Source organism: Lutzomyia longipalpis, chromosome 2, assembly GCF_024334085.1.
Source record: "Lutzomyia longipalpis isolate SR_M1_2022 chromosome 2, ASM2433408v1".
Classification (NCBI taxonomy): Eukaryota; Metazoa; Arthropoda; class Insecta; order Diptera; family Psychodidae; genus Lutzomyia; species Lutzomyia longipalpis.
Genome location: NC_074708.1, coordinates 10,514,161 through 10,534,897, shown reverse-complemented (window position 1 = coordinate 10,534,897; position 20,737 = coordinate 10,514,161). Strand labels below are relative to the sequence as shown.

At 37.2% G+C, this 20,737-nt stretch overlaps 4 protein-coding genes across 7 annotated transcripts in view; 3 read left to right on the top strand and 1 right to left on the bottom strand.

Annotated features, from left to right (window-relative positions):
- Window positions 1-4,340: 4,340 nt before the first annotated feature.
- LOC129790614 (uncharacterized) lies at window positions 4,341-9,108 on the bottom strand. 4 transcript variants are annotated; one of them, XM_055828210.1, is made up of 4 exons: window positions 8,659-9,107; window positions 5,857-6,049; window positions 4,915-5,563; window positions 4,341-4,853 (listed from the first exon to the last, which is right to left on the bottom strand). In XM_055828210.1, the coding sequence occupies exons 1-4, from the start codon at window positions 9,002-9,004 to the stop codon at window positions 4,395-4,397; spliced, it is 1,647 nt and encodes a 548-aa protein (XP_055684185.1). In that variant the 5' UTR covers window positions 9,005-9,107; the 3' UTR covers window positions 4,341-4,394. The 4 variants fall into 4 exon arrangements, with proteins under 4 accessions (XP_055684185.1, XP_055684183.1, XP_055684184.1 ...); XM_055828208.1 differs by lacking the exons at window positions 4,915-5,563; window positions 5,857-6,049 and adding exons at window positions 7,635-8,283; window positions 8,405-8,597 and having other exon boundaries at window positions 8,659-9,099; XM_055828209.1 differs by lacking the exon at window positions 8,659-9,107 and adding an exon at window positions 6,111-7,099.
- Window positions 9,109-9,780: 672 nt separating this feature from the next.
- On the top strand, window positions 9,781-18,065 carry LOC129789193 (uncharacterized). The gene is made up of 14 exons (XM_055825842.1): window positions 9,781-10,181; window positions 10,246-10,438; window positions 10,562-11,210; window positions 11,270-11,724; window positions 13,002-13,339; window positions 13,422-13,614; window positions 14,077-14,448; window positions 14,730-14,988; window positions 15,060-15,164; window positions 15,910-16,255; window positions 16,337-16,532; window positions 16,753-17,124; window positions 17,194-17,452; window positions 17,516-18,065. Exons 1-14 carry the CDS (start codon window positions 9,836-9,838, stop codon window positions 17,963-17,965), a joined length of 4,533 nt encoding a protein of 1,510 aa, XP_055681817.1. The 5' UTR covers window positions 9,781-9,835; the 3' UTR covers window positions 17,966-18,065.
- LOC129790617 (uncharacterized) lies at window positions 12,915-15,662 on the top strand. The gene is made up of 5 exons (XM_055828212.1): window positions 12,915-13,339; window positions 13,422-13,614; window positions 14,077-14,448; window positions 14,730-14,988; window positions 15,060-15,662. The coding sequence occupies exons 1-5, from the start codon at window positions 12,985-12,987 to the stop codon at window positions 15,507-15,509; spliced, it is 1,629 nt and encodes a 542-aa protein (XP_055684187.1). The 5' UTR covers window positions 12,915-12,984; the 3' UTR covers window positions 15,510-15,662.
- Window positions 18,066-18,251: 186 nt separating the features above from the next.
- The window catches only part of LOC129790616 (luciferin 4-monooxygenase-like), a 100,396-nt gene continuing 97,910 nt past the window's right edge, over window positions 18,252-20,737 (top strand). The window contains exons 1-5 of the mRNA XM_055828211.1: window positions 18,252-18,674; window positions 18,761-18,953; window positions 19,171-19,542; window positions 19,611-19,869; window positions 19,943-20,456. Coding sequence (XP_055684186.1) covers window positions 18,308-18,674; window positions 18,761-18,953; window positions 19,171-19,542; window positions 19,611-19,869; window positions 19,943-20,392 — 1,641 coding nt within the window. The 5' untranslated portion in view covers window positions 18,252-18,307 and the 3' untranslated portion in view covers window positions 20,393-20,456. The remainder of the gene's footprint in view (window positions 18,675-18,760; window positions 18,954-19,170; window positions 19,543-19,610; window positions 19,870-19,942; window positions 20,457-20,737) is intronic.

Sequence of the window (20,737 nt, the reverse complement as noted above, 5' to 3'; positions counted from 1 at the left end):
GGATTTGTATATGAGGGATGAAAGATGGGATTTTTGTGAGTAAAATTTATTCATTTTTAGATTTTATTTGTTGAGCTGTGAGCTTCTTTTCAGTGGGAGATATTGCCAATGCAACTCCGGAGCAGATGCAGCTAATGTGGAAGGAGGGATTGAGGCTTGGCATCAATATGCCGGATACCTCGTCATTGGAGGAACCCAGACACGATGGAACACCACAGCTTGATGAATTCTTTGGGGAAGGAGCACCCAATCAGCTAGTGGAAGGAAGTAGTTCCGGTAACTTTGAACCAAGATTTTCTTCCACTCCCCTCACAGCAGCACAGAGATTTCAAACTCTTGGGACGAATTTGGACATCATTTCTGAGGAGTGTGAGATACCACCACAACCAATGGCGCAATCTGTGGATGCTCTTCATCCAGATCCAATTCCCCAAGTGGATGCTACTCCACGTCTTTCTCAGTATTTTTCAAATGTTTCTCATCCGGAGGGGATTCGCAGGACACAGGGACGAGTGATTGAATTCAATGAACCTTCCTCTATTCCACAACCGCATACACTCTCTCAAGAATTGCTTCAGGAGGTGCCAAAAGAGCCACTTCAGCTGATACCACCATTAAATATTCATCCTGAACCTCATGCAGAGGTCCCTGGTGCAGAAGCTCTCGAACAGCAGCAACAGCCACCAGTTCCGGAAGCTGCACAAGTTCAACTTGTTCCTGAAGCTGAGCAACAGGGCCTGATTGTTGAGCAGCAGCACCAGATTGTTGAGCAGCAGAAACAAATTGTCGAGCAGCAGAACCAGGTTGATGAGCAGCAGCCAGACTTTGTACGCTTGAGGAATGAAGCCATTCAGCGACATATTTCAACTTCTGCTTCACAACAACCACCGATTAGAAAGCGTCGCGTTCATCGTCCTCTCGAGTGCTGGGATCTACGTGACGAGGCACCGCAAGTGGTGACAGAAGCAATGATGAGGAGGTTCCTTCGGCACACTTTGCACTTCCCGAAACCTCATATCTACACTTGTGAGAATATTCCGTCAGACAGTTCATCGAATCAACCTCGTCAAATGAGCCATCAGAGCTCCTCCAGCATTCATCCAAATGTCTCTACATCCAAAGAGCAAGTCTCTCTGCAATTGCCATCGATTGGGGAGTTGCCCTCTGAATTGTTGGAGCCTCAGAAAGACGTTTCAATGATTCCGGAAATTCCGCCTGTGCAGGATGTTCCAATCTTGCCGGAAGTTCAACCACCTGTCCCAATTCTGCCAGATCTCGAGCAATTGATTCCCATTGTACCAGATGTTCAGCAATCGATCCCAGTCATGCCAGATCAGGAGCAACCAATCCCCTCAATGATTGCAGAAATTCAGCAACCAATCCTCAAGCTAAATATCCCGCATCAAGCTCAATCTGCTCCCCAGCTAATGGACATTGATCAGCAGCCTCCTTCTGTTCAGCATATTCAACAAGTTACTCCTCAAACTCCTAAAGAAGTTCCAATCCAACCAGCTATTGTTGAAGCAATACAACCAGATGTTTCTGCCATTCAGAATCTTCCGGAAGCTGCACAAATTCCACCAGAACATGAAAAAATCATTCCACGTGAGCAAATTCCTGTTGCAACTGTCGCAATGCTCACAGATTCCGCGTTCGAGAAGATTAAGAAAATCCTGAGGCTCCTGTATGCTAGGCGCGTGATGTCCATGATGGACTTGAAAGATGAATTCCCAGAGAAAATTGAAATGGTCGGAATATTTCGGCTGCTTTTGGGTAAGAAAATTATTGAAAATTCGTTCTTAAGAAATTTTTTAATTTTTTTTAAAATTATTTTGTAAATTTTCAGAATTTAATGGAATTCTCTGGACAATGGTCAGTAATGATATCAATGAACTGGTAGCATTGAAGATTAAGAAGTAAAATGAATTGTTAAAAAAAAAGTAATGTGAGACTGAGAGTTAAGAATTTATGATTGAAAATCGAATATTTGAAAGGAATATAATTTTTTCTGGAATTTGATTTAATTAATTCTTTTAAATTTTGTAATTTCAATGGTTCAATGAAGCGCGCATAATTTTATTAAATTCATGTAAAACTTTTCAAAAGTTTCAATGGTTGTTTTTGTAAAAGACAATGATTTTAAAATAAAAATTTCTCGACTTTGCATAATTAATTCATCTTTTTTTTTTACTTATTAGTCTTTACTTAATCTACTTTGCAGCTCTTTAAACTATTTATTATGAATAATTATCACAATTATGCTTAATGCATGATTTTCTTTTCATTTCACTTTTTTGTCAAATTCCATTCTTTCAAAAAAAAAAGGTATATAAATATAAATGTAAATGCAAAGTAAAATATAACGGTAAAATATAAATATATATAGCTACATGGTACAGATTAAGGAGAAAAGGGAATGTACATGGTAAGTTTCACTTACGGGCTGTGATTCTTCCTTCAGAGGTCAGTCTAAGTGTGATATTTGATATAAGTTTGGTGGTGTAAACTCTGGAGGAAGGCTAACTCGCGCATTGGCTGTGATTCGTGGCGCGAGTCATCCTTCTCCAGAGTTTACACCACCAAACTTATATCAAATATCACACTTAGACTGACCTCTGAAGGAAGAATCACAGCCCGTAAGTGAAACTTACCATGTACATTCCCTTTTCTCCTTAATCTGTACCATGTAGCTATATATATTTATATTTTACCGTTATATTTTACTTTGCATTTACATTTATATTTATATACCTTATATATAAGGCGCCCCGCTTCGCGGGGCGCCAAATAGTTAGCGTACTAATTAAACATGCAACTATATATATTTATATTTTACCCTTATATTTTACTTTGCATTTATAACCATATACCTTATATATAAGGCGCCCCGCGAAGCGGGGCGCCTAAGAATTTGCGTATTAATCAAATAAAAAATTAAAACCCTTATATCTCCTGAACGGCTCCATAGATTTTCTTAAATGACCAATCGTTGGAAAAGTCTTGACCTCAGCTATAACATACTGATATTTTAACGAAATGCATAGTACAGTTTTTGAGATATTTTGACTTAAAAATTTTGGATATGCAAAATATTGACTTTAGCGCCTCTTGCGGTCATTTCTCGAAATTGCAATGTTCTAGACATTTGTAGGGCTTCACGAAACCTTTCATTTGCGCTTGAGTTGATTAAAATCGGGCTTGTAGAACCCGAGATATTACATGCTAACTTTGGAAGGCTATATCTCGAGAACGGCGACATAGATTTTCTTCATTTTTGGCATGAAGCTAGATAATATAGTCAGCTATAACATATGAAAATTTAAAGAAAATGCATCGTGTAGTTTGCGAGATATTCATCGAAAACTCATCGAAAATTTTGTTTTTGATTTTTGGCCCCCTAGCGGTCACTTTTGAAACTTCGGATGTTCTAGAGAGTTGTAGGGTTTGTTGAGAGCTTTCATTTGAGCCCGGGTTGATCAAAATCGGTCAAGCCGTTTTCGAGTTATGGTCGATTTTCGATGAAAAATTGTGACGGCCATATTGACTAAACGGCTTGACCGATTTTCGAAAATGAGGTATCGTTGGAAAGGTCTTGATTGCCCCTACAACAGGGGATAGACAAAGACTCTATTTCCATAGGAATTTACTGCTCACTCGCTGAGACACCCAGGAAAATGCTTCAATCTGAAAAAATCCACCACCACTGGATAGATAATTTAATATTCTATCGATTGATAGCTTTTGAGGGGTGTCTCACGAAGATTAATGCACTAAAACTGATTTTAAAAATTTTGATGCACTTTTTGGAAATAAAGTGACGTCATTTTCTTCCTTTAATTTCTCTGCAAACCGTCCGCCATTATTTGCTGTGTTCGGGTAAAAAAGGACTTTGTCTACCCCCTGCCCTACAACATATCAAAATTTCAGACCTCTAGCTATAATAGGGCCGGAGATATAGCGAAAACAAAATTTTGAGGTTATTCAAAATGGCGGACGGAGGGGTGGGGGGGTGGATTTGACCTCACCATCAGACGACATCAGGTCGATATACTAACTTTGCCTTTTACCGCAAGTCTCTATCTATTACCGTTCTCTTGCAGTTTAGCATCAAACTCCGGCCGGCCGGAGGGCCGGACGGCCGGACGGCCGGAAGAATTTTTTTTTGACATACGTTTTTTAGAATGTGGAGACCCTAATTCGTGCTCATCCCGAGTTTGAGCAAGATCTGACGACTTTGCATTTTAGGTGGTACACAGAAGCTGTGCTATTCTTTTCTTCGAAAGAATCACAGCTAAAAAGAAAAAAAATCAATTTTTTATAGCAATTAATTTCCAAAAAGATATTTTCAATCAATTTATTGAATATTTATTTTTTAAAAAATCCCCAAAATGAATTTACAATTTATGTGCTTGCTTAGCACTATATAGACTAATAGCTAATTCCTTAACTTTTGGCTTCCTTATCTTCCCTGATGGTGTCATCGGGAAATCATCCACAAAGTAAATCCCACCGCGGAGTTTTTTGTAATCTGAAACACTCATCCCAACCAACTTTGAGAGCTCTTCCTCTGTGACGGAAGTACCATTCCTCCGGACCACAACTGCAGCTGGGAGTTCCATACAGACCGGGTCTGGAATTCCCACGACGGCAGCTTGCGATACACCTGGATGGGATTCGAGAATTTCCTCAATTTCCGATGGAGTCACATGGAAACCGTTGTACTTTAGAATCTCCTTTTTGCGTCCACTTATAAAGAGTAAACCGTCTTCGTCAAAGTACCCCAGATCTCCCGTATGGATCCATCCTTCTTTGTCCAGAGTTTCCTTCGTTGCTTTTGGGTTATTGTAGTAGCCCTACAATGTAAAAAAAAATCATTTTTAGAATTAAAAAAAAATGAAATAAAGAATTCTTTACCATGAATTGAGTTCTGGTTTTAACATAAATTTCACCAGATTCCCCAGGACCAAGTTGTTTCCCGTCCTTATCGATAATTTTCGCCACACATCCTGCAGTTAAATTCCCAACAGAAGCTTTGGAAGATGACAGAAATTGTGAAGATATTCCTCCAACTTCAGTCATACCATAGCCAACGGTGAACATTCCATTGCTAACGTATGATAGAATTTTATCCAAAAGCTCCTTGCTCATTGAACTTCCGCAACATACGTAGCCCTTAAGTCCTTCAAGGGAATCCTTCTTAAGGGCTGGAGAATTTACAAGCTGAGCTGCATTAGCAGGTGTGGTCAGTAATAGGGCTACTTTGTAATTATTTACAACGGCAATCAGCCATTCTGGAGAAAAGGGTTTAGCTGTGATAATTCTCTGTATTCCCAAGAAAAAGCTCATAAACATTGACATGTAGCCAGAAAACCAATTGAGTGAAAAGAAGCAAAACGTTGAGTCGTTGGGCTCTACAAATGAACTCATTACTGGACGACAGAACATTAGTTGCAGTGATTCGTGTGATATTGCAACACCCTTGGCCGGGCCTGTTGTTCCTGATGAACAGATAATAGCTGAACATGATTTCTTATCGACTTCTGGTGGATAAAGTAGCAACTTCCTGCAAATAATCGGAATAATTATTAGCTGAAGTTTTCAAAATTCGTTTAAATTGTTGAATTCAATGAAGTAAATTGTCACTATATTTAACTACATCATAACGTGAGCATAGAGCTTGTAAAAATAACATAAGTTCCAGAGCTTTCGGCTCCTCCCTGGAAGAAGAATTAAGTTTTTTAACTTCTGGTTAAGAAGAAAAGCCTCCACTGACGAAGACCGGATCAGCAAAAAAATTTAAACACATCACGTCAGAACTTAAAATATTTAACATAAGTTCATCATAAAACTACTCACTTGATCTCCGTTTCATTGCCCTTATCATCCAAGAGATCATCAATGTGGGTGAAGTTGCCCATTTTTTGTCCCAAAACGATAATTGTGGCGCTACTTCCAATCTCAAGAAGAGCTTTTTGGACTGTTCGTGCAACATCATCGTCGCAAAAGACAAATTTCGGCCCAGTTGTCTTGAACATGTGAGCAATTTCATCTGCAACATAAAGACGTTTAGAGGAACATGTGAGACACACAATCATCATTGTGATGTATACCTTTGGAGAAAGCTACATCCAGAGCATTTGTGGGAGCTCCCAGGAATTGTGCTGCAAGGAAGGCAGGCGTGAGGTTGTGACTATTCCTGCACACGAAGCCAACCACATCCCCTTTGGAGCATCCACGTTTTTGGAGATTAAGAGCAATGTTGAGCGTTGCCTGGTAGATCTCCCCGTTTGTCCGCGTACTCCCATCATCAGCACTAACCTGGCAGATTTTTGCAGGATTCAAATTCAGCAAGTACAGCACAGCACGTCCAATTGTAACGTTTTCATGGAAAAGTGCACTCGGATCATCAGCTCCACTCCAAATTTTTTTCACACTATCGTATTTAGTTGCGTTCATTTTGTAATAGTCACTCTCAATTAATTTTGTAAAAAAATTATGCACGCGATATTCCTCAATGAATGGTATAGCGACACTGAATTGTATTATGGGCAATTTGTGTCTCTTTATATCATTAATGTGGAAGGCACAATCATGCTCAACTCACGCGTGTATTGGATATTATGATACCAAAGGTAAGCTATTATCTGTGATGCCATGTGAACAGTGTCATACAAAATGCATTTATTCGATAATTTTGTAAAATATTTAGCCTACGAGCGTGAATCGTGTGTGTTTAGAAAAAATATATTTTTGATAAAAGTGCTCAAACCATTCTTACGGAGTATAATCGTGACTATTTTAAGTGAGAAATTGTCTTGGCAATTTATTTTGTATGAATTAATGTTTTTTTTTTTTTTAAATTCGTCAGTTTATGTTTTAGTAGTTTTAATAGTCTCGGTTCTCGAGGACCCGGTCATGACCATTTACTATCTCCAGGAACATCTGCATGATATTGAGAGGTGGTTGCGAAAGTGAAAGATCAATGTAAACGAAAATAAGTCCCAACATATCTCCTTTACTTTTGAGGAAACAGAAGTGCCCCCCGATTACGCTAAAACAATCATGAATTACTACAAACAGATCCCCAAAATGAATTTACCGAATTTACAATTTATGTGCTTGCTTAGCATTATATAGACTAATAGCTAATTCCTTAACTTTTGGCTTCCTTATCTTCCCTGATGGTGTCATTGGGAAGTTATCAACGAAGTAAACTCCACCGCGGAGTTTTTTGTAATCCGGAACACTCTTCTCAACCAACTTTGAGAGCTCTTCCTCTGTGACGGAAGTACCATTCCTCCGGACAACAACTGCAGCTGGGAGATCCGTATAGACCGGGTCTGGAATCCCCACGACGGCTGCTTGCGATATACCTGGATGGGATTCGAGAATTTCTTCAATTTCCGATGGAGTCACATGGAAGTTGTTGTACTTTAGAATTTCCTTTTTGCGTCCACTTATAAAGAGTAAACCATCATCGTCAAAGTACCCCAGATCTCCCGTATGGATCCATCCGTCTTTGTCCAGAGTTTCCTTCGTTGCTTTAGGGTTATTGTAGTAGCCCTACAATGCAAGAAAAGATCATTTTTAAAATTTTAGAAAATTAGAAAATCCTAAAATTGAAAATGCTTTACCAAGAATTGAGTTCTGGTTTTAACACAAATCTCCCCAGATTCCCCAAGACCAAGTTGTTTCCCGTCCTCGTCGATAATTTTCGCCAAACACCCTGCAGCTAAATTCCCAACAGAAACTTTGGAAGATGGCAGAAATTGTGCGGATATTCCTCCAGCTTCAGTCATACCATAACCAACGGTGAACATTCCATTGCTAACGTATGGTCGAATTTTATCCGAAAGCTCCTTACTGACTAAACTTCCCCCACACATGTAGGTTTTAAGTCCTTCAAGGGAATCCTTCTTAAGTGCAGGAGAATTTACAAGCTGAGCTGCATGAGCAGGTGCGGTCATTAAAACGGCTACTTTGTAATCATTTACAACGGCAATCAGCCATTCTGGAGAAAAGGGTTTTGTTGTGATAACTCTCTGAATTCCTATGAAAAGACTCATAAACATTGCTGTGTAGCCAGAAAGCCAGTAGAGTGAACTGAAGCAAAACATTGAGTCGTTGGGCTCCACAAATGAACTCATTACTGGACGACAGAACATTAGTTGCAGTGATTCGTGTGATATTGCAACACCCTTGGCCGGGCCTGTTGTTCCTGATGAACAGATAATAGCTGAACATGATTTCTTATCGACTTCTGGTGGATAAAGTAGCAACTTCCTGCAAATAATTGGAATATTTATGTGCTGGGAGCTTTCAAAATTCATTCATATTGAATTCAATGAAGTAAATCGTCGCCATTGAACTACAACATAGCGTGAGCATAGAGATAATTACTCACATGATCTCCATTTGATTGCCCTTATCATCCAAGAGATCATCAATGTGGGTGAAGTTGCCCATTTTTTGTCCCAAAACGATAATTGTGGCGCTACTTCCAATCTCAAGAAGTGCTTTTTGGACTGTTCGTGCAACATCATCGTCGCAAAAGACAAATTTTGGCCCAGTTGTCTTGAACATGTGAGCAATTTCATCTGCAACATAAAGACGTTTAGAGGAACATGTGAGCAACGCAACCATCATTTTTATGTATACCTTTGGAGAAAGCCACATCCACAGCATTTGTGGGAGCTCCCAAGAATTGTGCCGCAAGGAATGCAGGCGTGAGGTTGTGACTATTCCTGCACACGAAGCCAACCACATCCCCTTTGGAGCATCCACGTTTTTGAAGATTAAGAGCAATATTGAGCGTTGCCTGGTAGATCTCCCCATTTGTCCGCGTACTCCCATCGTCAGCACTAACCTGGCAGATTTTTGCAGGATTCAAATTCAGCAAGTACAGCACAGCACGACCAATTGTAACGTTTTCATGGAAGAGTGCACTCGGATCATCAGCTCCACTCCAAATTTTTCTCACACTATCGTATTTAGTTGAGATCATTTTGTAAAAGCCACTCACTCTGAATTAATTTTGTAAAAAAAAAGTTATGCACGCGATTTGCCGCGCGTTTCACCTCAATGAATGGAATAGCGATACTGAATTGTATTATGGGCAATTTGTGCCTCTTATATCATTAATGTGGAAAGTCACAATCATGATTAACTTTCGGGTGTATTGTTTATTATGATACCAAAGGTAAGCTCTTATCTGTGAAGCCATGTGAACAGTGTTATACAAAATGCTCTTATTCGATGATTTTATAAAATATTTTGCCCACAAGCGTGAGTCGTGTATGGAGAAAAAAAAATGTAATTTTGATAAGAAATGCTCGCAATCATTCTCATGGAGCATCTTTGTGACTATTTTAAGTGAGAATTGTCTTGAAAATGAATTTTGTATGAATTATTGGATTTTTTAAATTTCTCATCAATTTATTTTCTAATAAATATTTATTACATTGAAGACTGTCTTTTATTATATTTTTTAAAATTATAATTTATTTTACAATTCTTTTTCGTGTGTTTTTTTTAGAACTTTACTGCTGTCTTAAAGTAATTAAAATTCTCTATACCTAATGACAAATTTATTAAAATTAATCTAATAGATTTTATTCTGTGACGATCTTAAGCTGCAAATTAGTAGCGAGTACCATGTTTTGTCCTCCAAGTGTTATTTATTTCTCTCCAAAATTTGCTCGAAGCGACAATTTATCTTGTTAATGATATAAGAGGCACAAATACGTTCAGTTTCATCACTCCATTCATTGAGGTAAAACGCGCAGCAAGACTCGAGCAAAGAAAACTTAATTCAGAGTGAGTTGCCTTCTACAAAATGATCTCAACTAAATACGATAGTGTGAGAAAAATTTGGAGTGGAGCTGATGATCCGAGTGCACTCTTCCATGAAAACGTTACAATTGGACGTGCTGTGCTGTACTTGCTGAATTTGAATCCTGCAAAAATCTGCCAGGTTAGTGCTGACGATGGGAGTACGCGGACAAATGGGGAGATCTACCAGGCAACGCTCAACATTGCTCTTAATCTCCAAAAACGTGGATGCTCCAAAGGGGATGTGGTTGGCTTCGTGTGCAGGAATAGTCACAACCTCACGCCTGCATTCCTTGCAGCACAATTCCTGGGAGCTCCCACAAATGCTGTGGATGTGGCTTTCTCCAAAGGTATACATCACATTGATGGTTGCGTTGCTCACATGTTCCTCCTCTAAACGTCTTTATGTTGCAGATGAAATTGCTCACATGTTCAAGACAACTGGGCCAAAATTTGTCTTTTGCGACGATGATGTTGCACGAACAGTCCAAAAAGCACTTCTTGAGATTGGAAGTAGCGCCACAATTATCGTTTTGGGACAAAAAATGGGCAACTTCACCCACATTGATGATCTCTTGGATGATAAGGGCAATCAAATGGAGATCATGTGAGTAATTATCTCTATGCTCACGCTATGTTGTAGTTCAATGGCGACGATTTATTTACTTCATTGAATATGATTTGAAAGCTCCCAGCCCTCCCAGTTAATAAATATTCCGATTATTTGCAGGAAGTTGCTACTGAATCCACCAGAAGTCGATAAGAAATCATGTTCAGCTATTATCTGTTCATCAGGAACAACAGGCCTGTCCAAAGGTGTTGCATTATCACACGAAGCACTACAACTATTATTCTGTCGTCCAGTAATGGGTTCATTTGTAGATCACAACGACTCAATGTTCAGCTTCAGTTCACTTTACTGGCTTTCTGGCTACTCATCAATGTTTATGAGTCTTTTCATAGGAATTCAAAGAGTTATCACAACAAAACCCTTCTCTCCTGAATGGCTGATTGCCATTATAAACAAATATAAGGTGGCCTTATTAATTACACCACCAGCTCACGCAGCTCAGCTTGTAATTTCTCCCGCCCTGAAAAAAGATTCTCTTCAAGTACTAAAGTGCTACATGTGCGGCGGAAGTATGGTCACAAAGGAGCTTTCAGACAAAATTCGACCATACGTTAGCAATGGAATGTTCACCATAAGCTATGGAATGACTGAAGTTGGAAGTATATCTTCACAATTCCTGCCATCTTCCAAAGTTTCTGTTGGGAATTTAGCTGCAGGATGTGTGGCGAAAATTATCGACGAGGACGGGAAACAACTTGGTCCTGAGGAATCTGGGGAGATTTGTGTTAAAACCAGAACTCAATTCATGGTAAAGAATTTTTTAATCCATTTTTTAAAATTCTAAAAATGATTTTTTTTACATTGTAGGGCTACTACAATAATCCAAAAGCAACGAAGGAAACTCTGGACAAAGAAGGATGGATCCATACGGGTGATCTGGGGTATTTTGACGAAGATGGTTTACTTTTTATAAGTGGACGCAAAAAGGAGATTCTAAAGTACAACAACTTCCATGTGACTCCATCGGAAATTGAGGAAATTCTCGAATCCCATCCAGGTATATCGCAAGCAGCTGTCGTGGGGATTCCAGATCCAGTCTTTACGGATCTCCCAGCTGCAGTTGTTGTCCGGAGGAATGGTACTTCCGTTACAGAGGAAGAGCTCTTAAAGTTGGTTGAGAAGAGTGTTCCGGATTACAAAAAACTTCGCGGTGGGATTTACTTCGTTGATGACTTCCCGATGACACCATCAGGGAAGATAAGGAAGCCAAAAGTTAAGGAATTAGCCATTAGTCTATATAAAGCAAAGCAATCACAAAAAATGTAAATTCATTTTGGGGATTTATTTTTAAAATATTCAATAAATTGATTGATAACGACTTTCTTTTTATTGCAAAATTTAATAGACTTTTTTATGAAACTTTTTTCCATCACCTTTTTCAAACATTTTCTTATAAAAAAAACTAATAAACACTTAGAGTCATTAACTTTTTTATTCATAAGTTTTTTGTTAAAAACTCTATAATTTTTAAGCCATATGGTGATATTTATTCGTATAAAAAGTGTGTGGGTATTCAGAGTGTTGCGAAGAAGATTAATTGCGTATAATTGTAGTGAATTTAATTGACAATAAGACGCACAAAATGTTTTTGACAATGAATTTTAATCAATTAATTTTTCCATAATTGCCAATGAAAAAAACTTTTTTTTTTAATTTTTCAAAATTTTATATTTTTTAGCAAAAGGTTTTTTTTCTTCGTGAAATTTTATTAAAGAAAGTATATTTAAAATTATATTCCAAAATGTTATGCTACAATAAATGTAAAGAAAAGAGTAAAGCATTGTCGATAAAATACATTATTAATAAATGTTATTTAACTACAAAATATCTATGAAGTTGTTTTATTTGATCTAATTGATAAAGAAATTAAGTAATTTTATCCACTTTATGTCTGATTGAATATAATTGAAGGTTGAATTAATTATGTAAGTAGATATGACGGTACTTTAGGCATAACTTCTTTTTACTTAAGTTCATTCAAGCACATGAAACGTTAATTTACAAAAAGACTTTAATTTATGGAATTTATGTTTGTTCATTCAAAGTTCATAGAACACAAATTGCTTAAAGGTGTTTTGGGCATTTTAGATTATTTTAAATAAGATAAAAAAATTTCTGACTCATAAATCTTTTAATTATTTCTTCAATTAATTAGTTAAATTCTAAAGAAAGCTCAGATTCCATATAACGAGAAAAATTGTCTTTAGCAACAACTAATTTTTTTCTGCCATCTAATTTGTTTTACAAGCAAATCATTATTTTATAAAAAGCTCCCATGTAAAACCTAATACAGAACACGAGATTTGTTCTTCAAGTTTAAGGCCACGATCGCGTTTTTTTTTCCTACACGCAATCACAATTTTACTCAATCTCAGTTACTCCACAAATAAAGAGGGGACAAAGGGCATTTTACTATTATGGAGATTCAATAGCCAGTATAGCCAAAAGCTCCATTGCAGTGACTTTTCAGTCTCATATTTTGCATTAACGAGTTAACTTGGTATTTCCTTTTGCTCCGCACAATGAATGATCTCTTTAGTAAAACCGTGTTTGACGAAAAGTCTCTAACATGGAGAGGAGGAGAGTGTCCTACGCTATTTAATCCAAGGATATCCGTGGGAACAGCTGCATGGTTCATCCTCAATCAGAATCCCGATTTTGTGGCTCAGATCAGTGACAATAGTGGTGTAAGGAAGACAAACCGCGAGATTCGTGATGCTATGTTGAGGATTGCAGTGAATTTGGGCAAGATTGGATGCTCAAAGGGGGATGTTGTTGGTTTCCTCTCCAGCAATAATGAAGATGTTGCTCCAGCTGTTCTTGCCACCCTTCTTCTTGCAGCACAAGTTAATGCTCTTGATCCTGCATTTGGCAAAGGTCAGTGCCACCGAAGAATTTTCAAATCATTTCGATGAATTTATTTAAATTAAAATTAATAATTTGTGATTTTTATTATTAGATGAGATCGCCCACATGTTCGGAATAACGCGTCCTAAATTTATTTTCTGTGAAAGTGATAAAATTCCCGTCTTAAAAGAAGCGCTTCTAAGCTTGGATCTCAATGCTAAGATCATTACTTTTGGTGAGAAAGTTCAAGGATTTCTGCATATTGGGGATTTACTGAATGATCCTGGGAGCTACAAACATTACGAGTAATTATTAAATTCTTCTCTTAATTCTCTCAATCAAAAAAAAAGAGATAAATTGCTACTGTATCATGAGAAGTACAGTGATAAGGCAAATAATTTTAATCTAACAAGACTCAATGGGAAATGACATACAAATTGTGCTTATCTCATTTCTCCAATTGTGTTGTTTGTACTAAAAGATGTGTCTATAACATAGATTTATAGCTATATATTCTCTTTAAAACCATTTTCAATGTCTATTTTTGCAAAAGAGACTTTTAAATAGGGAAGACTGGGGCAGTTGATTCACACCAAGAATTTTCTCTCAGTCTAACATTCTTTATTTTAAAGAGAAATGTTATTTTATGAGCTTTCTAGAGCTTTTCAAAGCTTTATTTTGAATCATAAATTAATTTGAAAAAAAAATTAAAACTCTAATTTTTCTTAATTGATTTTTTAAATTATTTTCTTCTCTCCCCAAATAAGCTTTCCAGAGATTGATGAAAAAACATGCGCCATCATAATATGCTCTTCCGGTACAACAGGAATGCCAAAGGGTGTTTGTGTACCACACAGAACTCTTCTCTATCTGGCCGCCTATGGCATTGTGGCTGAACCGCAGAAGCCTCTGTCAATTCTCTGCTTCAGCTCCTTGTACTGGTATACTGGAATCTTAACCCTCCTCACTGGAACCATTCAGGGAATCACACGAATCATTACAAGTGATCCCTACACTCCGGATTTATTCTACAACATGATTCTGAAGCATCGACCCAATCTCCTGTTCACAGGACCTGTTCAACTGACTGGGATCTTAAACCATCCTCTTCTAGATGAAAGTACAATGGATTCTATCAAGTGAGTTTTTTTTGGGATTTTTTTATTTATGTAATAAGTGAAGACAACAAATGAGGAAAATAAGATTAAATTGCATCAAAGGTCGTCAAGATCAAGTATGTAATTACTTTGCATAATGGGTTATCTTAATATTTTGCTGCTTCAATTTTTTATTAACTAGAGTTGATAAATATTCCTTCCGCAAACACAATTTAAAGAAAAATTCTTTTCTTCTACATTTTTATTTTGAAAAGCTAAGTTAGGGAACTTTTTAGCATTTTTCCACTTTTTAATGCTTTCAGACACTTTGTTGTTACCGGAAGTGGTATCCCAGAACCACTCTGGAAGGAAGCTAAGAAATTTCTGAGAAATGGAGACATTTACTGTGGCTATGGGATGTCGGAAGTTGGATGGATTTCCCGTGAACCAAAAAAAGCTTTGCGCCAATCCGTGGGTTTTCTTGTTGCGGGTGTTCAGATGAAGATCGTGGATGAGGTTTCCAATAAACTCGGAATAGGACAACAGGGAGAGATTTGTATGAAGTTCAAGGATTCGATTTTGGTAAGAATTAGAACTTGTTTTTTTTTAATTGAATTAATAATTAATTTCTGTATATTATTTATCCTTTTCAGGGATACTACAACAACCCGGAAGCTACAGCAAATATGCTGGATGAAGATGGTTGGATCCACAGCGGGGATCTTGGCTATTTTGATGAGGACAATCTTCTGCACGTGGTTGGGCGCAAAAAGGACATTTTAAAATACAATAACTTTCACGTTCCCCCCATTGAGCTGGAAAATATCATCCTTACGCATCCTGATGTGTTACAAGCAGTTGTTGTGGGAGTTCCTCATCCAATTTCAAGAGATCTCCCCGCGGCAGTTGTTGTGCGCAAGAAAGGATCTTTAGTTACGGAAAAGGACATCAAAAGCATGATTGAGAAAAGTTTAAGTGATCCTAAACACCTCCGTGGGGGAGTCTATTTTGTGGATAGTCTCCCATTGACTCCTTCGGGAAAGATTAAAAGGATAATTGTTAAGGATATCGCAACAAAATTATATAATGAAAGGATTTTGTAAAATTTAGTTTTGAATGTTAACTGGTGTCTTGTTGAATTTTTAGTATTTTAACAGTCTTAACTAACTTGTATTAAGTAAAAATTTTATCTCACTCAAACCTAGATGTCCTGAATTAAGCTCTCTATAAATAAATTATGTATTAAGCAATGAAAATATAAGAAAGATTAATTTAAAAAATGCATTTTTGAGAGATTTTGAAACCCTCTTCATCAGCCACATCACTCAAGTATCTTAAAGATTACACATAAGTGTTATTTTATCGGTATTCTATACTATCAAAACAGATAGAGAATGAAAAATAATTTGGCACGGCGATGAAGTTCAAGATATTCTTTTCAGTCCACTGTTTCAAGCTCACAAGTGCATCACGTATTTGTTTTAATTCTTCACGATGAACAATTTCTTTAAATCAACAGTATTTGATCCAAAAACCCTCACGTGGAGAGGAGTTAATTCTCCGAAGATATTTGATAATAAAATTTCAATTGGTGCAGCTGCATTATTTATCTTGAACAAAAATCCCGATTTTGTGGCTCAGATCAGTGTCAATAGTGGTGTAAGGAAGACAAACCGCGAGATTCGTGATGCTATGTTGAGGATCGCAGTGAATTTGGGCAAGATTGGATGCTCAAAGGGTGATGTTGTTGGACTCCTATCTGGAAATAATGAAGATGTTGCTCCAGCTGTTCTTGCCACCCTTCTTCTCGCAGCACAAGTTAATGCTCTTGATCCTTCGTTCGGCAAAGGTTGGTGCAACGTTTTATTGATTAAAGAAATTTGAATATTTTAAAAGGATTTAAATTAATTTTTTGTGATTGGATTTATAGATGAGATCGCCCACATGTTCGGAATAACACGTCCTAAATTTATTTTTTGTCAGAGTGATAAAATTCCCGTCCTTATTGAGGCACTTCTTAGCCTGAAGCTCAATGCCAAGATCATTGCTTTTGGTGAGAAAGTTCAAGGATTTCTCCACATTGAGGATTTACTAACAAATCCCGATAGGGACCTTAAGGATTACGTGTAAGTCTTTTGATCTACACTTAGAGGCTCAATAAGAAAATTAATCATAAGACCAGAGATAAGGAGTTATTACATAAGGAGAAGCTCCGAGATAAGCCTCGATTGCGATCTCTTCGAAAAGAAATTAGATAGAGAAAAGTATTTTGATAGGGGAAAATTGCTTAAATATGACCCTTTGCTGATTTTTTACACAAAATAATTTCCTTTTCTTCTTGAAAAGTTTTCCAGAAGTTGATGATAAAACCTGCGCTATAATTATATGCTCTTCCGGTACAACGGGGATGCCAAAGGGTGTTTGTGTATCACACAGAAGTCTCCTCTTTATGTCTGTCTATGGTATTGTGGATGAACCAGAGAGGCCTTTGAGAATTTTCTGCTTCAGCTCCCTGTACTGGTACACTGGGATCTTAAGCCTTTTCACAGGCACCATCCTGGGAATAACTCGTATCATCACAAACGTTCCCTACAATGCTGATTTATTCTACAAAATAATTACAGAGTTTCGCCCCAATATCATCTTTAGTGTACCAAGTCAAATTAATGGAATTATGAACTATCCTCTTCGTAATGAAAGTACCATGGATTCCATAAAGTAAACGTTTTTCCTTATTTACAAAAATTTTACATTTCTTTCTTATACACGCAATAATTCTTTTTATAGACACATTGTGACCACAGGAAGTATCCTTCCAGAACCACTCTGGGAGAAAACCAAAAAATTCTTGAGGAATGGAAACATCTACAATGGCTATGGGATGTCGGAGGTGGGATGGATTGCTCGTGAACCAAAAAACACTTTACGCCAATCCGTGGGAACTCTCGTTTCGGGCATGGAAATTAAGATCCTCGACGAGGATGGAAATAAATTGGGAGTAGGAGAGCAAGGAGAGATCTGTATGAAATGGGAGTATATGTTTCTGGTAAGAAGATCGATTTTTTTTTAATTCAAATGAACTGGTAATTGATCTTATTATCCTTCCCAGGGATACTACAACAACTCCGAAGCAACGGCTAAAATTGTAGACAAGGATGGTTGGATTCACAGCGGGGATCTTGGATACGTTGATGAGGACAATCTCCTACACGTTGTTGGTCGTAGCAAGGACATCCTAAAATACAACAATTTCCACGTTTCCCCCATTGAACTGGAAAACATCATCCTTACGCATCCTGATATTGTACAAGCGGTTGTTGTGGGTGTCCCTGATCCAGCAAGCACAGATCTCCCCGCAGCAGTTATTGTGCGCAAAAAAGGATCTTTAGTTACGGAAAAGGACATCGAAATAATGATTAAGGAACGTTTGAGTGATCCTAAACAACTCCGTGGAGGAGTTTACTTCGTGGACAGTCTTCCTATGACTCATTCCGGGAAGATTAAAAGGATAATTGTTAAGGATATCGCAACGAAATTACATAAAGAGAAGAATACATAAAAACTAATTATTCTCTTTGTAAAATTATTCTTTAATGTCAGTTTAAAATATTTTAATCAAATTGTGGAACGTGTGAATTAATAAATTAATACTGCCACAATATCAAATTTACTTCCGATTGCCCCTGTAGGTCTAAAACCCCAAACTAAAAATTATCTCAAATTGATTAGGACATCTTATCGCGTTTTATGCCCCAGACGAGACAATTTTTTTTCATCTCTTCAAGTTTCTTTGATAACACAGAAGCCAGCTTCTATAAAGTCAATAAACTGAAGAAATTTTTCTCAGTTTATAGTTTTGTATTCAAGAGAACACACCTCGTAATTATTTTGCCATCTCACAATGTACCAGGCAATAGACAATCTGTTTAAACCAACTGTGTTTGATGAAAAAGCTCTCATATGGAGAGGAGGCAATTCTCTGAAAATCCTGAATAATAAAGCTTCAATTGGGGCAGCTGCTTTGTGTGCCCTGAACCAGAATCCGGATTTTGTGGCTCAGATCAGTGACAATAGTGGTGTAAGGAAGACAAACCGCGAGATTCGTGATGCTATGTTGAAGATCGCAGTGAATTTGGGCAAGATTGGATGCTCAAAGGGGGATGTTGTTGGATTCCTCTCCAGCAATAATGAGGAAGTTGGTTCAGCTGTTCTTGCCACCCTTCTTCTTGCAGCACAAGTTAATGCCCTTGATCCATCTTCAGGAAAAGGTTTTGTGAATTTTTCTAATTTTAAAAATTATTTTTTTAGCAATCGGATTGAAATTAATTTAAATTTTTTAAAATTCAATTCTTAGGCGATATTATTCACATGTTTGGAATAACACGCCCCCAATTTATTTTCTGTGAGGAAGATAAGGTTTCAATTCTTGTGGAAGCATTGGAGTGTCTTGAATTGAATGCCAAAATAATCATTTTTGGTGATAAAATTAATGGACATCATCACATCGATGAATTCCTCAGAGATCCTGGGAATTTAAATGATTACACGTAAGGGAACTATATCACTTATATCTCCTTGATCACACCTAAGTTTCTAGCGCGTTAAGGGGATTTTTTTAATCTCGTTAAGGGGCCAATGAACCTTATCGATTTTTTATTAATTCAGATAATTCAGATATGAAAAAACTTTAATTCTTCAGTACGAAAAATTGATAAATGGAATTACTTGAATGAGTTTAGGTCAGTTAACCGTTTTTTTCCACAGCTTTCCAGAAATTGACGATAAAACATGCGCTTTTATCCTTTGCTCTTCTGGCACAACGGGGATGCCAAAAGGAGTTGCAGTTTCTCATAAAACGCTCCTCTATTTCTCATTAAACGGCATTATGAATGATCCTGAGAGACCTTCATCGATTTTCTGCTTCAGTTCCTTGTATTGGTACACAGGGATACTAACCCTGCTAATGGGAACCTTCTTAGGAATCAGCAGGATAATCACAACCGAACCCTACAGTCCTGATCTTTTCTACGAAATAATCACAAAACATCGACCCAATATGATGTTTGTTGTCTCCATGTACGTGTCTGGGATCCTTAATCATCCCCTCCTGGATGAGACTACCATGGATTCAATTAAGTAGAATCTCATGATTTTTTTACGTCCTAATATGTATCTAATAAATAATTTTAAAAATTCTCTTTCAGATTTATAGCTTGCACAGGAAGTACTCTCGCTGAACCATTATGGAAGAAGATCAAGAAGTACCTAAGGAATGGAGATATATACTGTGGCTATGGAATGACCGAAATAGGATGGGTATCCAGAGAGCCTGGAGGTACAACTCAGCCCTCTGTAGGGAATCTTCTTGCAGGAGTTGAGATGAAAATCCTGGATAAAAATGGCAAAAATCTAGGAATTGGTCAGCAGGGAGAATTGCACATAAAATGGGAAAATAGATTTTTGGTAAAGTTCTGTGATTTTCTTTAAACGATCTTGACAAAATTGTCCATGAGTATACTTGTGATCTCATTTTTAGGGATACTACAACAACCCACAAGCAACAGCTGCAATTTTGGATGAGGACGGATGGATTCAAAGTGGAGACATTGCATATTTCGATAAAGAGAATCTCCTGCATGTTGTTGGCCGTAGCAAGGATATTTTGGACTACAAGAACTTCCACATTGCCCCTCTTGAGCTTGAGAATTTAATTATAACGCTCCCAGGAGTTGTTCAGGCAGTTGTTGTAGGAGTTCCTGATGCACTATGTACGGAACTCCCTGCTGCGGCTGTTATTTGCCAGGAGGGATCTTCCGTGTCAGAGAAGGATATTGAAAAATTAATTGAATTAAGCTTGAGTGATACAAAGCGTCTCCGTGGTGGAGTTTTCTTTGTGGAAAGTTTCCCTCTTACAGCTTCTGGTAAGATTAAAAGGCCAGCTGTTAAGGAGATCGTGACAAAATTATACAAGAAAAGGCATTCATAAAAACATTTTCTTGAATAAAAAAAAATGAAGAATCAAGAACTTGTATTATATAATATAAAAAAAAGTTTGTGGAAAATTAGAAAAACCAGAAAAAAACGTTAAACTATACTTTTCAAATTTAATTTTTAAAAAATCGTCTGTTCCTTCACCAACTAACGTAAGCGTTATAAGAACATAACCTCAACATTTTAAAAAACTTTCTTTTATAATTAAAATTAATTTTATATCATTTGAAATTGATTAAAAATAACATTTTCTTACCCAAATATTATTATATCACAAAAATAATAAGGAAAATCAGCATAAAAAAATGTAAAACGATTTTTTTGACAGGAAAAATGACGA

Bases quoted from the DNA above. Each gene is read 5' to 3' on its own strand.
- LOC129790614 (XM_055828207.1), bottom strand. From the start codon at position 9,004: ATGATCTCAACTAAATACGATAGTGTGAGAAAAATTTGGAGTGGAGCT. The intron at 8,284-8,404 runs GTGAGTAATTAT...AATTATTTGCAG, and splicing joins GGCAATCAAATGGAGATCAT to GAAGTTGCTACTTTATCCAC. The intron at 7,564-7,634 runs GTAAAGCATTTT...CTTGCATTGTAG, and splicing joins AAACCAGAACTCAATTCTTG to GGCTACTACAATAACCCTAA.
- LOC129789193 (XM_055825842.1), top strand. From the start codon at position 9,836: ATGATCTCAACTAAATACGATAGTGTGAGAAAAATTTGGAGTGGAGCT. The intron at 14,989-15,059 runs GTAAGAATTAGA...TATCCTTTTCAG, and splicing joins AGTTCAAGGATTCGATTTTG to GGATACTACAACAACCCGGA. The intron at 16,533-16,752 runs GTAAGTCTTTTG...CTTCTTGAAAAG, and splicing joins AGGGACCTTAAGGATTACGT to TTTTCCAGAAGTTGATGATA.
- LOC129790617 (XM_055828212.1), top strand. From the start codon at position 12,985: ATGAATGATCTCTTTAGTAAAACCGTGTTTGACGAAAAGTCTCTAACA. The intron at 13,615-14,076 runs GTAATTATTAAA...TCCCCAAATAAG, and splicing joins GGGAGCTACAAACATTACGA to CTTTCCAGAGATTGATGAAA. The intron at 14,989-15,059 runs GTAAGAATTAGA...TATCCTTTTCAG, and splicing joins AGTTCAAGGATTCGATTTTG to GGATACTACAACAACCCGGA.